Source organism: Theropithecus gelada, chromosome 20 (genome assembly GCF_003255815.1).
Source record: "Theropithecus gelada isolate Dixy chromosome 20, Tgel_1.0, whole genome shotgun sequence".
Classification (NCBI taxonomy): Eukaryota; Metazoa; Chordata; class Mammalia; order Primates; family Cercopithecidae; genus Theropithecus; species Theropithecus gelada.
The window spans coordinates 42,016,708-42,031,670 of NC_037688.1; the positions used below are offsets into that span (position 1 = coordinate 42,016,708).

At 46.7% G+C, this 14,963-nt stretch overlaps 1 protein-coding gene across 2 annotated transcripts in view; it reads left to right on the forward strand.

Annotated features, from left to right (window-relative positions):
• The window catches only part of ATP2C2 (ATPase secretory pathway Ca2+ transporting 2), an 83,293-nt gene that overhangs the window by 12,356 nt on the left and 55,974 nt on the right, over positions 1-14,963 (forward strand). For both annotated transcript variants that reach the window (XM_025370291.1, XM_025370292.1), the window contains exon 2: positions 11,574-11,684. In XM_025370291.1, the coding sequence (XP_025226076.1) occupies positions 11,574-11,684 (111 nt within the window). The remainder of the gene's footprint in view (positions 1-11,573; positions 11,685-14,963) is intronic.

Sequence of the window (14,963 nt, forward strand, 5' to 3'; positions counted from 1 at the left end):
TTCTCCTAATGCTCTCCCTCCCCTAGCCCTCCACCTGCTGACAGGCCCCAGTGTGTGATGTTCCCCTCCCTGTGTCCGTGTTCTCATTGCTCAATTCCCACTTATAAGTGAGAACATGCGGTGTTTGGTTTTCTGTTCCTGTGCTAGTTTGCTGAGAATGATGGTTTCATCTTCATCCATGTCCCTGCAAAGGACATGAACTCATCCTTTTTTATGGCTGCATAGTATTCCATGGTGTATATGTGCCACATTTTCTTTATCCAGTCTATCACTGATGGGCTTCAAATGCATTCTTCACAGAAACCTCCCCACCCCCTTTTAAGAACAGTTGGATTGACTAGACTCATGCCTCCCAATCCGCTCCGTTTTGCCATCTCTCAGGGTCAGTCCTAGGGCAGGATGGGCACCCAGGTGCCTCCTAGCATGGGGACTGATCTGTTCAGCTCAACACCATTGCAGCCAGTGCTCAAAGGCTGACCATAGAAATGACCAAGCCATGGCCAGATGTGGTGGCTCACACCTGTAATCCCAGCACTTTGTGAGGCTGAGGCAGGAGGATCACTTGAGGTCAAAAGTTTGAGACCAGCCTGGCCAATATGGCAAAACCCCATCTCTACTAAAAATATGAAACATTTAGCCAGGCACGGTGGCGGGCGCCTGTAGTCCCAGCTACTCCGGAGGCTGAGGCACCAGAATCGCTTGAACCCAGGAGGCGGAGGTTGCAGTGAGCTGAGATCTTTTCACTGCATTCCAGCCTGGGCGACAGAGCAAGACTCCATCTGAAAGAAAGAAAGGAAGGAAGGAAAGGAAGGAAGAAATGGCCAAGCCAGAAGGAAAAACTGCCCCTCTTCCTGGTCAAGACAGGCAAGAGTCTACAGCTGGAGCCAGAGGTGCCTCCTCTCCTAGGGACATGCTGGGACCCAGTGCTGGGCCTGCCCTGGAGCAAAGCTAGGGGGTTCCTGGGAGCCACTGTTCTTGTCATCCTGGGCACAGCTCAGTGGCCCTACTGCTTTCTGCTGCTCAGACCACAAGCAGGTCCACTAGGAACCAACCTCACTGTCCCAAAACTGAGTGTGAACCAGTGCCAGGGAGGCCCAGCTGTGTGTCTAGAGGCAGAGAGGTGGGCTGGCAAGAAAGCCTGCATCGAACCCTCACTCCACACTCGCCTGCCATGACCTTGGGCAAAGCTCTCAAATCCAGGGCCTTGGTTTGCCCATCCAACAAAATGGGCACAGCACCTGCCAAGTTGAACTTTTGGTCAGATAGAGGAGTAAAGGTGTGCGTGATGATAAGCAGCTGGGTCTGGTCCATAGTACATGCTCAGCCAATGCGGATTGAACCTGAATATAGGAATGAAGCTGTTTCTTCCCAGCCATACCATCATTCCGGAATTATTGTCTGGAAATAATTTCAAATGGACAGAAAAGTTGTAAGAAGATGATAGCACAAACACTTTTGCACATCCTTCCTCCAGGGTCTCTCAGCATCATTAGCACATTTCTACACTGGCTGCATTGTCCTCAGCCTCACCACCCCCATTTAGGCATAAATTACAGACATGACGCTCTGTTATTTCTAAATACATCTGTGTGTGTGTGTGTGTGTGTGTGTGTGTGTGTGTGTGTGTGTGTGGGGGGTGTGGGTGGTTTTTTTTTTTTTTCTTTTTGAGGCAGCATCTTACTCTGTCACCCGGCTGAGTGCAGTGGTGCAATCTCAGCTCACTGTAGCCTCCAACTCTGAGGTTCAAGCGATCCTCCCACCTCAGTCTCCCCAGTAGCTGGGAATACAGGCATGTTTCACCATGCCCAGCTAACTTTTATATTTTTGTGGAGACTGGGTTTCACCATGTTGCCCAGGCTGGTCTCAAACTCCTGAGCTCAAGCAATCCTCCCACCTCAGCCTCCCAAAGTGCTGGGATTATAGGTGTCAGTCACTGTGCCCAGCCTATTTTCTTTAAGTGACAATATTCATTAATCACAACAGAGTCCAAAAATCAGGAAATGAACAGCCACGCAACATGACCATCCAGTCCAAAAGTTCCAATCAGCATTGTTCCAGTAACAGGGAAAGGATGTGGCTCTTAGTTGCCACGTCCCCTAGTCTCCTTCTACATGGAATACTCCTGTGGGTTTTCCTTGTCTTTTGTATTCTCAACCTTTTTAGAGATTCCAGGCTCAGAAAGTCATAGGATGTCCCTTGATTTGAGTTTGTCTAATGTTTCCTCGGGATTTGGCTCAGGTTGCACACTTCTGGAGAAAGCCTTGTGGCATGATACTGTGTCCTCCTTAGTACATGATATTGGGAGGCTCACCCAGCTGTTTGTCTCGTTACTGGTGGTGATAAATTTGGCCCCTTGGCTAAGACAGCATCTGCCAGATTTGCCTTAATTAAAGCTATTATTTTCTCCTTTGTAATGATTAAGTATTTTACAGAGAGATATGTTGAGACAGTATCAGTACCTGATTCTCATTTTATTTTCACTCATTAAGTTCAGCATGCATGGACAATGCTTGGCTGAATGGATTACTATCACACTGTTTGCTGAATGGTGATTTTCTAATTCCATCTACATTAGTCCCTTCTCACACTGCTATAAAGAAATACCTGAAGCCAGGCATGGTGGCTCATGCCTGTAATCCCAGCACTTTGGGAGGCCAAGGTAGGTGGATCACTTGAGGTCAGAAGTTTGACAGCAGCCTGGCCAACATGGTGAAACCCGGTCTCTACTAAAAATAAAAAATTAGGCTTGGTGATGCATGCCTGTAATCCCAGCTACCTGGGAGGCTGAGGCAGGAAAATAGTTTGAACCCAGGAGGCGGATGTTGCAGTGAGCTAAGATTGCACAACTGCACTCCAGCCTAGGTAACAGAGTGAGACTCTGTCTCAAAAAGCACACATAGAAGAAGAAATACCTGAGACTGTGTGATTTATAGGGAAAAGAGGTTTAATTGGCTCACAGTTCTGCAGGCTGTACAGGAAGCACAGTGGCTTCTGCTTCTGGGAAGACCTCAGGAAGTTTCCAATCATGGTGGAAGGCAAAGGAGGAGTGAAGTGTCTTACATGGTGGGAACAGGAGCAAGAGAGAGAGCAGGGGGAGGTGTCACATGCTTTTAAATGAGCAGATCTCATGAGAACTCACTCACAATCATGAGGACAGTACTAAGGGGATAGTGATAAACCATTCATGAGATATCTGCCCCCATGATGCAGTCACTTCCCACCAGGCCCACCTCCAACATTAGAGATTACAATTGGACATGAGATTTGGTGGGAAACACAGATCCAAACCGTATTACCGTCATCATCATTCTCCCTTATTTACGGTCTTCTATAAGGAAGAGCTTTCTCTTCTCCCTGTTGACTTGGTCATTTATTTATTGATATCAGTAGGAATGCCAGGACTCTGTATTAGTCCATTCTCATGCTGCTTTGAAGAAATATCTGAGACTGAGTAATTTATAAAGAAAAGAGGTTTCATTGGCTCATGGTTCCACATGTCTTGGGAGGCCTCAGGAAACTTAGTCACGGCGGAAGGCACCTCTTCACAGAGCGGCGGGAGAGAGAATGAATGCTGAGCAAAGGGGGAAGCCCCACATGAAACCATCAGATCTTGTGAGAACTCACTCTATTATGAGCATGGGGGAACCACTCCCACCATCTAATCACCTCCCATGAGGTCCCTTCCCCAGCATGTGGGGATTCAGATTACAATTCAAATGAGATTTGGGTGGGGACACAGAGCCAGGCCATATCAGACTCCTAGTTGATTAAATATGTTATGATTTGTTACTATCAATATTTATTTTGATGCCTGATTGTGTTTTGGCCAACGGGAACCCCTTCAAGGTGGCTTCCATGTCCTCTTGACATTTTTTCCGTTATCCTTTGAGCACTTCCCTTTCTGGCATAATGAGAAACTTCAGCTTCATTTTGTACTTTCTGTACATTGGCCCCGGAAAAAGCCATTTCTCCCAGGATCCTTGGCTCTTTTTACCGGAAGAATTATATTTAGAAAGCAAGATCTGGTACTATGTGTTCATTGTTACTGGGTGCCATGGCTCCTGGGCCCTCTCAGAGGAGGTGGCGTAAGTGTGCATATGCTGTGAGATCTATATTTAGTTTTATATCTGTCTCTCTCTGTATCTCCATAGATTCCAGTCCAATAAATACCACAGGGTTTGTGCCAGCTCTTTGTATATTTTTAACTCTTTTCATCAACAGTAAGAACACCAACTACCATTACCATTAGTATATTTCCTTATCGCACAGTTTCCCTGTATGTAACCCATCTCCTCACCTTGTCAACAATTGCATTGGCCACTACTCTGCCTAGCCATCTCCTCTTGGCCCAAATGCACTGGCCACCCCTGAGCAAAGTTCGTACTCCATGTATCTCACTTTGTGCTGTTGCTACCTGCTTGCTCACTGCGACACACTACCACTGCACCTGCACACACAGACGCACACAGATGGCACCTAGAAAGGACTTCAGGGGCTGGAAAACACCTCTGAAGCCCCTCTTGACCTGAGGCTGAAATTTCAGAAGCCCTTCCTCATATCAGTGCTAGGGGCGAGGTATCATCATTCCCATTTTAAAGAGGAGGAAACTGCGACTCAGAAAAGTCAAGCGGCTTGCTGAGGGTCACACAGCGTAGGTGCGGGGAGCCAGACTAGGCCGAGTCTGGGCCTGGTGATGCCTCCTCTACTCTGTTGGCTGCATTTAGGGTTTTTTTGTTTGTTTTTTGTCCCTAACATTAAAAAATACTCAGGCAGGCCCTTCTGAGTTCTCTTGCAATGTTCTTCCCCATTTTCCCACATGGTCTTAAGCTCGATTGTCACCACTCACCTGCGGTCGGTGGGATTGGGGGTGCAGATGAGGGAAAAAGTGTTTGGCAGACTATCACTGAACAAGCATGCCACGCTCTGAGAACCTGAGACTAGGATAACCCTAGACTAAGTTCCACTTCTGAGCACATCTGGGCGCTCGCATCTCCTGGAAGACTTGCACATGAATGGTCACAGCAGTGTTCTGTATAAAAGCCCAAACTGGGCTGGGCCCGGTGGCTCATGCCTGTAATCCCAGCACTTTGGGAGGCTGAGGTGAGTGGATCACCTAAACTCAGGAGTTCAAGACCAGCCTGACCAACATGGTGAAACCCCGTCTCTACAAAAACTAGCCAGGCATGATGGTGGGTGCCTGTAATCCCAGCCACTGAGGAGGCTGAGGCAGGAGAATCACTTGAACCAGGGAGGCAGAGGTTGCAGTGAGCCGAGCTCATGCCATTGCACTCCAGCCTGGGTGCCAGAGTGAAACCCCGTCTCAAAAAAAAAAAAAAAAAAAACTCAAACTGGACACAAAATGCCAGCCACATGCACGTACTTAAATAAACTGTGGCATAGCCATGAAGCAGCATACTTAGAATACTATAGAGCAACAAAAGAGAATGAGTGACAGGTATTCATGGAAGCGCACCGGTGAAGCTCATGGCATTTTCCCTCCTCCAAGGTTGCGATCCTTCAAGAATAGGACCTTGCTGGGTTGGTCCCTGAGTGTGTCTCCCAAGACAGCCCTTCTCAGACAACTCTGGGTACATTTCAGAATATTATAATTGCCTGGATGACTGGGCTGATGCCTGTAATCCCAGCACTTTGGGAAGCTGAGGTGGGAGGATTGCTTGAGCCCAGGAGTCCAAGGCCAGCCAGCCTGGGTGACATAGTGAGATCCCATCCCTTTTTTTTTTTTTTTTTTTTTAATAGAAGCACCTGGGGGCTTGTGGAGCCCTGATGGCCTCACTCATCTGCTGGTCTCGGGTGAGCCCACAGTCAGTGTATTTTTACAAGAACCAGCAGCAACTTTTGACTGGGCGGGTGTGGTGGCTCACGCCTGTCATCCCCGCACTTTGGAAGGCCGAGGCGGGCAGAATCACCTGAGGTCAGGAGACCAGTCTAGCCAATGTGGTGAAATCCTGTCTGTACTAAAAATACAAAAATTAGCCGGGCATGGTGGCAGGCACCTGTAACCCCAGCTACTTGGGAGACTGAGGCAGGAGAATGGCGTGAACCCGGGAGGCAGAGGTTGCAGTGAGCCAGGATCGTGCCACTGCACTCCAGCCTGGGTGAAAGAGTGAGACTCTGTCTCCAAAAAAAAAAAAAAAAAAAAAACCAGTGTCAACTTTTGAGCACATCAGTCAGAGAGTCCTCTACAGAACTTGCTGGAACACAGACTGCCCACCCACCCCCAGGGCTTCTGAGGTAGTAGGCCCAGGGTAGGGCCTGAGTTTCTGCATTTCTAACAATTTCCAGGTGATGCTGGCCTAAGGCCCGCACTCTGAGAATCCTGGACTAAGATAAAACTAGAGGATACCCAGATCCGTGCCTTGGGGGAGAAGGATAGAGGAGCCTTGGAAAGAAGGAAGCATCTGCCTGGAGTGTGGCTTATTCGCGTGCGTGTCTCCAATGTCATCTGTCAGGAAGCCCACTCGATTGCTTTATTCTTGTGCCATTGTGACTCTTGCATTGATTCTCTCCAATGGCATGGATCCCAGTAATGACATGCCCTATATTGTGAAATTCTTTTGTTTTTGTTTTGTTTTGGAGATGAAGTCTCGCTCTGTCGCCAAGCTAGAGTGCAGTGGTGCGATCTTGGCTCACTGCTACCTCCACCTCCTGGGTTCAAGTGATTCTCCTGCCTCAGCCTCCTGAGCAGCTGGGGCTATAGGTGCGCACCACCATGCCCGGCTAATTTTTGTATTTTTAGTAGAGGTGGGGTTTCACCATGTTGGCCAGGATGGTCTTGATCTCTTGACCTCATGATCCACCCAAAGTGCTGGGATTACAGGCATAAGCCACCATGCCCGTCCTATATTGTGAACTTCTTGAAGGATTGGGACTGGAGGACTCACTATCCCTGGGGCTCTCTCTGCCTCTTCTCTTTCTCTGAAACCCCAAGGGGCCAAGTGCTTTCTATAACCTAAGGCATTTGGGATTCCCACATGAGCCCGTTTTCTTGTTCTTCTTAGCACCTTCAGGCCTGTTCTTCCCTCAGTCCAGAAGGCCCCCTCATTCCAGTACCTCTCTCAACCGCTTTCTCACAATTCCTGGGTGCCTTTCTAGATCCCCCGCGATCTGCACTGGGGCCCGCCCATCTCCTTTGTGGTTAGCTGCACCCCAGCAGGGCACCACCACGTGAGTTTTGAGCATCTCTCGGCTTGTTCATGCCTGGTGTTGTCAGATTTACCCAGGACACACAGTCGTGGTTGAATTTCAAACAATAATTGTAGTGCACGCATGTCCCGTGCGGCACTTGGTGTTTGTGTATACTGGAAAATCATCTGGTGTTTATCCGGAGTGCCAAGGTAACTGGCATCTGTATTTTTGTTTCTTAAACATGACAGCCCTCTTCGGGCCCCTTGGTGTCCTCTGAGGACAAGGACTCCTGCTGTCCCCACCGCTGGTCACCGCTGTCACCCTAAGGCTCATGTGCCGTCAGTGCTCCCTGGTGCTGGGCACTGTGCTGGGAATTTCATACTCACTGTTCCCCTTTTTTTTTTTTTTTTTGAGATGGAGTTTAGCTCTGTCGCCCAGGCTGGAGTACAGTGGCGCTATCTCAGCTCACTTCAACCTCTGCCTCCTGGGTTCAAGCAATTTTCCTGCCTCAGCCTCCCGAATAGCTAGGACTACAGGCATGTGCTATCACGTCTGGCTAACTTTTTTGTATTTTTAGTAGAGACAGGGTTTCACCTGTTGGCCAGGCCGGTCTTGAACTCCTGACTTCAAATGATCCACCTACCTCGGTCTCCCAAAGTGCTGGGATCACAGGCCTGGGCCACCGTGCCCAGTCTCACTTTCCTTTATCCCACAGCAGCCCTGTGGATCCTGGCTGTTATACCCTTAACCCCGCACATTCCAGAGTAGGAAACTGAGGCACGGGCTAGGCTTTGGTCAAATATGTTGAAGAAATGCATGTCTGCATAAGCCCTCTAACAGGGAAGATGATTAGGGTCTAACGCAGTCCAAGTTCGCAATGAGCGGAATCCCAGGGCTGGACGGGAGGGTGCCACAGCAAGGCTGGGCTGAGAGAGGCTTTTCGCCCGGAGGTGCTGCTGGCTCCCTTGCTCTGGAGTGAGCTCACAGCTCACTTTTCCTGCCAACTCACCTTTCAGCAAGGGTCATATGTGCACTTTGTGGTCCCCTCGGGAGCCTCTGGTAGGTGAAACATGAGTCCTGAGCTGCGCTTGTTTGGTGCAGCGTCTCTCAGAAGCGTTTCTCTTCTAGGCCGTTTCCTTGGGGCTAGGGAGGCTTCGCTCACCATTGCCTGTGTGGGTCTATCTGCAGCAGGCACATAACATCTTGGGGGTTCCAAAGGAGGCACAGACACAGAAGATGGATGTGAAGTAGGTAGGACCATGACGTCCATAGAGACAGGAAGCAGATGAGTCGTCCCAGGGGCTGGAAAGGGTATGGGGAATGCCTGCTTCCTGGGCACAGGATTTCCTCTCAGGTGGGGGATGCGGGGGCGGCTGAAAGTGTTTGGGGATAAGTTTCACGTGGTGCTTGCACAACATTGCGAAGGTACTAGATGCACTGAACTGTATGCTCTAAAACAGTTAACTTTTTGTTATGTGGATTTCATCTTATAAAAAGCTTTAAAAAAGAGAAACACAAAAGAGAAGGGGGCCAGGCACAGTGGCTCACGCCTGTAATCCCAGTACTTTGGGAGGCCGAGGTGGGCGGATTACCTGAGGTCAGGAGTTTGAGACCAGCCCGGCCAACATGTTCAAACCCCGTCTCTACTAAAAATACAAAAATTAGCCAGGCATGGTGGTGGGCACCTGTAATCCCAGCTACTCGGGTGGCTGAGGCAGGAGAATGGCTTAAGCCCTGGGGGGGCAGAGGTTGCAGTGAGCCAAGATCGCACTGCTGCGCTCCAGCCTGGGTGACAGAGTGAGACTCTGTCTCAGACAAAAAAAAAAAATAATAAGGTTTGGTTCTGCCCAAATCAGGTGTGATGGAGAGGGAGAATTAGGGACACTCTCTGACCTTTACCAGGATGCGCCACTCTCATTACAAAAGGAACACTTGCGATTCACAGTGGACTGATGTCTACAAAGTTACAAGAAGCTACAGCCTCAGACCCTTCAGCCCCACAGTCCTGGGGCAGCTACCGCCATCTCTCCCATCTGTGAATGCACATACGTGCCGTCATGGTCAAGGTAGTTGGACTCTTATCCTGAGAGCACTGGAATCTCTGCAAGTGTTTTCAAGCACGGGGCGTGTGTCTGTGTGTGTGTGTGTGTGTGTGTGATGGGATTTACATGTTTCAAGCCAGGCACGGTGGCTCACACCTGTAATCTCAGCACTTTCGGAGGCTGAAGCGGGCAGATCACCTGAGGTCAGAAGTTTGAGACCAGCCTGGCCAACATGGTGAAACCCCGTCTCTACTAAAAATACAAAAACAAATTAGCAGGCCGTGGCGGTGCGTGCCTGTAGTCCCAGCTACTGGGGAGGCTGAGGCAGGAGACTTGCTTGAACCTGGGAGGAGGAGGCTGGGGTGAGCCGAGATCACACCACTGCACCCCAGCCTGGGTGACAGAGCAAGACTCCATCTCAAAAAAAAAAAAAAAAAAAAGGAAAAGGAAAAGTGAATTCGGTGTAGTGAGTCAGAAATGGCAAGGCTAAGGGCAGCTGAGGTCATGCGGGGGATGGGGGGAGTGCCAAGCCCCCAGCCTGCCTCCACCTGTGGTGTGAGCAAGAATCAAGCACTTTATTTGGTACAACAGAACCAGATCTTGAGAATAGGGGGGAAAAGTCTTATTGTGCAATCCACATTTTTCTTTGAAGTAACTCTACAAAGAATGCAATGTTGACTTAAGGAAGACTCCCAATGCATGGCTAAGCCTGCTTAAAGATCTGTGTAATCGCTGCTGTGCTCCTGGGCACTGGGCATGAGTAAGAAGCAGCCCCGGGAAAACGAGGTGGCTAGCACAGCTTTTCTAAGCAAACAGGCATGTGGGGAGGAAATGATTTGGGGTTGGGGAGGATGGCTGGCAAGAAGGAAGAGAGGGCTTTGAAATGTCTGTTACAGCTAAAGGAGGAAGTTACTCAATACCTCTCCTGCTTCCTCCTTCCCAGTTTCCAGTAACCTGGTGGAAAAGGAAAAGATTCTTATCACGTCCTAGGTATCAGGACACTAGGAATGGTTTTGCAAAAATGCCTCACACTTTCCTATTTCTGAGGTCTCCTTTGTATTAGCAAAGCCTCCCAAAACCTCCAGGTGTCTCACGTGGCTTCTTTCCAGGCCCGTGAGTCTCAACACAGAGTGCTGGGACTTCCAGAACTTGGTTGTGTTTCCCCTCCACTTTTCTTGGGTTATTTAAAATGTCCCATAGAACCAGGCTGTGATACTGCCTATCGTCAGCAGGAGGCACTCTCTGCAATATGGTGCATACTTGATGGAGAATCCTGGAAGTCTGAGGTTCAGGATTCTAAATATGTATATTGTTGCCCTACTCTGTCCACTTACAAGTTTCAATTCTGTTAATAAGTTTGCTCAGCCTGGGCAACATAGGGAGACCCTGTCTCTACAAAATAGTAAAAAATTAGCCAGGCATCACAGCATACACCTGTGGCCCCAGTTATTCAGGAGGCTAAAGCAAGAGGACCACCTGAGACTGGGAGGTTGAGGCTGCGGAGAGCTATGATTGCACCACTGCACTCCAGCCTGGGTGACCAAAAAAAAAAAAAAAAAAAAAAAAGTGCTTAAAAATAGATGCATCAGTATTAGCCAACAACTAACAACTGGAACCCAGATGTTCATCAACAGGAGAACAAATACATTGTGATCTACTCATGCAGTGGAATACTAAGCTGCTGTGAAAATTAGCATACTATTGCTACATGCAACATCTTGTATAAATTTCACTAACAACGTTGAAGAAAGCAATCAGACAAGAAGCATGTATGAGTGTATACTGCATGTCAGCATTTCCATAAAGTTCAAACCCCAGCAAACCGCATCTATGAGGATTGAAACCGTGACAGCATTTACCCCTCAGGTAGGTAGATAGGCCAAGGGAGCATCTGGGGACCAGTTATATCTGTTTTTAATTTGGAGGCTGGTTATAAGGGTTAGTTTGTGAGCTGTACACGTATTCACACTTTGTGTGTATGTTATGTTTTAAAAACACACACACACACACATCTGGCTGGGCTCAGTGGCTCACACCTATAATCCCAGCACTTTGGGAGGCCGAGGCAAGCGGATCACCTGAGGTCAGGAGTTTGAGACCAACCTAGCCAACATGGTGAAACCTCGTCTCTACTAAAAGTACCAAAAAAATTAGCCGGGTGTGGTGATGCGTACCTGTAATCCCAGCTACTTGGGAGGCTGAGACAGGAGAATCTCTTGAAGCCAGGAAGTGGAGGTTGTGGTGAACTGAGATCATGCCACTGCACTCCAGGCTGGGTGACAGAGTGTGACTCCATCTCAAAAAAATAAAATAATAAAAATAAATTTAAAAATGCATCAGTACAAAAGTTCAATCTGCTGAACAGCAACCCTGCTCTTTTCACAGATTGATGAACAGAGTGAGCTGAAAGCTATCGAGAAAGAGAAGAAGGTGACAGCCCTGCCCCCTAAGGAAGCCTGCAAATGCCAGAAAGAGGATTTGGCCAAAGCGTTTTGTGTAAGAATTGAATTTTATCTGGTGCTAATTGTGATAAGGTTTTATGTTTAAAAGAAAGCAACACAAATCCCTAAACAGTGCTTTGAAATTCTGTGTTATAACCAATTTTGTCGTCAAGGTTGGAAAATATTGTTGATGTTGAACGGTTCAGATTCCACAGGTAGAGTATCAGTACTTGTCAGTAGAGCTCATGTTCACTAGGCCCTTACCGGAAGACGGCATCCTTTTAGACACTGTACGCTGCTTCTCTTCAGCCTCACATTTCTTGGCAAAAACCTGAAGGGATGAAAGATGAAGTTGAGATGCAGAAAGTAGCCACAGTCCAGTGTTAGAGGTAGCACAGCCCAGCGTGGAGTCCAGCTGTTTCACATCAAAGCCCAAACTCTTCATCATCCGGTATTCCCACCTGTTGTCTTTTATAATCCGTGGAGTTGCCAGGTACTAAAACCAAATTCTCCCAAGTTTCTCAAGTGAGTTTGAATTCCTGGCCAGTGCAAGACAAGAAACATTTGCATCACACACAAATGTGTGTGCGTGCACGCGTGCGTGCATGTGCGTACTCATGACCACTACACTTGGGAGAGCAGATAAAAAGCCCCCAGTAAAAGGGCACATGCTACAATTTCAGAAAGTTGGAAGCCAATGTTTGATGTGTCTTTTCTTGAGAGTAACTCAAATCTGTTAAAATTTAAGTCCTGTGTATTAGTATTTGGAGAGGGGGAGGAAGCATTTCTTCTCTGCCTAGACATTGTCCCTACCTAGAAAATGAGCTAGATTTTCTTTCACTATTCAAAAGAATCTAGAAATCAGTTCTGTTTTCCCCGTTTTCTCTACCAGCAAGTAGTTTGCTTGTTATGTGCTTTTTAAAAACAAGGATACTTTTGTTGTGACCAGAACAACAAAGTTTCCTTCCATTATTACTCATAAATCAGCTGTATTTAATGAATTTGTTTACAGAAAGAACTTGAATGGTATTGGGCACAATATAATTGTTTTAGCTACTGTTTCTTTTTTAATTTTTGTGGGTACATAGTAGGTATATATTTATGTGTTCCAGAGATACATATATTTATGTGTTCCAGTGTATCTCTGTATGCCTTTGATACAGGCATCCACTGTGTAACAATCATATCAGGGTAAACAGGGTCTCCATCACCTCAAGCATTTATCCTTTGTGTTACAAGTCATCCACTTACACTCTTTTAGTTATTTTTAAATGTACGATTAAATTATTTTTGACAACAGTCACCCTGCTGTGCCAGCAAATACTAGGTCTTATTTATTCTTTCTAACTACATTTTTTGTACCCATAACCCTCTCTACTTTCTCCCAACTACCCTTACCAGGCCCTGGTAACCATCCTACTATCTCCTTGAGTTCAGTTATTTTAATTTTTAGCTTCCACAAATCAGTGAGAACCTGCAAAGTCTGCCTTTCTGTGCCTAGAGGTCACTGTTATTTCACTTAATATAATGACCTCTAGGACCATCCATATTGTTGCAAATGACAGGATCTCATTCTTTTTTATGAGTGCATAGTACTCCATTGTGTATATGTACCACATTTTCTTTATTCATTCATCTGTTGATGGGCACTTAGGCTTCTTCCAAACCTTGGCTATTGTGAATAGTGTTGCGATAAACATGGGAGTATAGATAGCTCTTCAATATTCTGATTTCTTTTCTTTTGGTTATGTATCTAGGAGTGGGATTGCGGATCATATAATAGTTGTATTTTTAGTTTTTAGTTTTTGTTTTGTTTTGTTTTGTTTTGTTTGAGACAGAATCTCTCTCTGTTGCCCAGGCTGGAGTGCAGTGGTGCGATCTTGGCTCACTGCAAGCTCCGCCTCCCGGGTTCACGCCATTCTCATGCCTCAGCCTCCCGAGTAGCTGGGACTACAGGCACCCGCCACCATGCCCAGCTAATCTTTTTGTATTTTTAGTAGAGACGAGATTTCACCGTGTTAGCCAGGATGGTCTCTATCTCCTGACCTCATGATCCACCCGCCTCTGCCTCCTAAAGTGCTGGGATTACAGGCGTGAGCCACCGCGCCCAGCATATTTTTAAGTGTTTTGAGGAACCCTCCAAACTGTTCGCTAGAGTTGTACTAATTTACATTCCTACCAACAGTGTACAAGGGTTCCCTTTTCTCCACCTCCAGGATTTGTTATTGCCTGACTTTTGGATAAAAGCCATTTTAACTGTGGTGAGATGATATCTCATTGTAGTTTCGATTTGCATTTCTCTGATGATCAGTGATGGTGAGCACCTTTTCATGTACCTGTTTGCCATTCCTATGTCTTCTTTTGAGAAATGTCTATCCAGATCTTTGGCCCATTTTAAAATCAGATTATTAGGTTTTCTCCTGTAGAGTTGTTTGAGCTCCTTATACATTCTGGTTATTAATCCCCTGTCAGATGGGTAGTTTGCAAATATTTTCTCCTATTCTGTGGGTTGTCTCTTCACTTTGTTGATGATTTCCTTTGCTGTGCAGAAGCTTTTTAACTTGATGTAATTCCATTTATCCATTTTTGCTTTGGTTGCCTGTGCTTGTAGGATACTATTCAAGAAATCTTTGCCCAGTTCAATGTCCTGGAGAATTTCCCCAATGTTCTCTTGGTAGTTTCATAGTCTGTGATCTTAGATTTAAGTCTTTAATCTTTTTTCTTTTTCTTTTTCTGTTTTTTTGAGATGGAGTCTTACTTTGTTGCCCAGGCTGGTGCAAGGTAGTGCAATCTCAGCTCACTACAACCTCCGTCTCCTGGGTTCAAGCGATTCCCCTGCCTCAGCCTCCTGTAGTAGCTGGAATTTACAGGCATGCACTGCCACTCCCAGCTAATTTTTGTATTTTTAGTAGAGATGGGGTTTTGCCATGTTGGCCAGGCTGGTCTGGAACTCCTGACCTCAGGTAATCTGCCCACCTTGCCTTTAATCCATTTTGATTTGATTTTTGTTGATAATGAGAGAGAGAGGTCAAATTTTACTCTTTTGCATATGGAAATTTCGTTTTCCCGGTACCATTTATCAAAGAGATTGCCCTTTCCCTGGTGGATATTCTTGACACCTCTGTCAAAAATGAGTTCACTGTAGATGTATGGATTTATATCTGGGTTCTCTATTCTGTTTCACTGATCTCTGTATCTGTTTTTATGTCAGTACCATGCCATTTTGGTTACTAAAGCTCTGTAACATAATTTAAAGTCAGGTAATATGATTCCTCCAGTGTTGTTCTTTTTCCTTAAGATAGCTTTGGCTATTCTGGGTCTTTTGAAGTTCCAT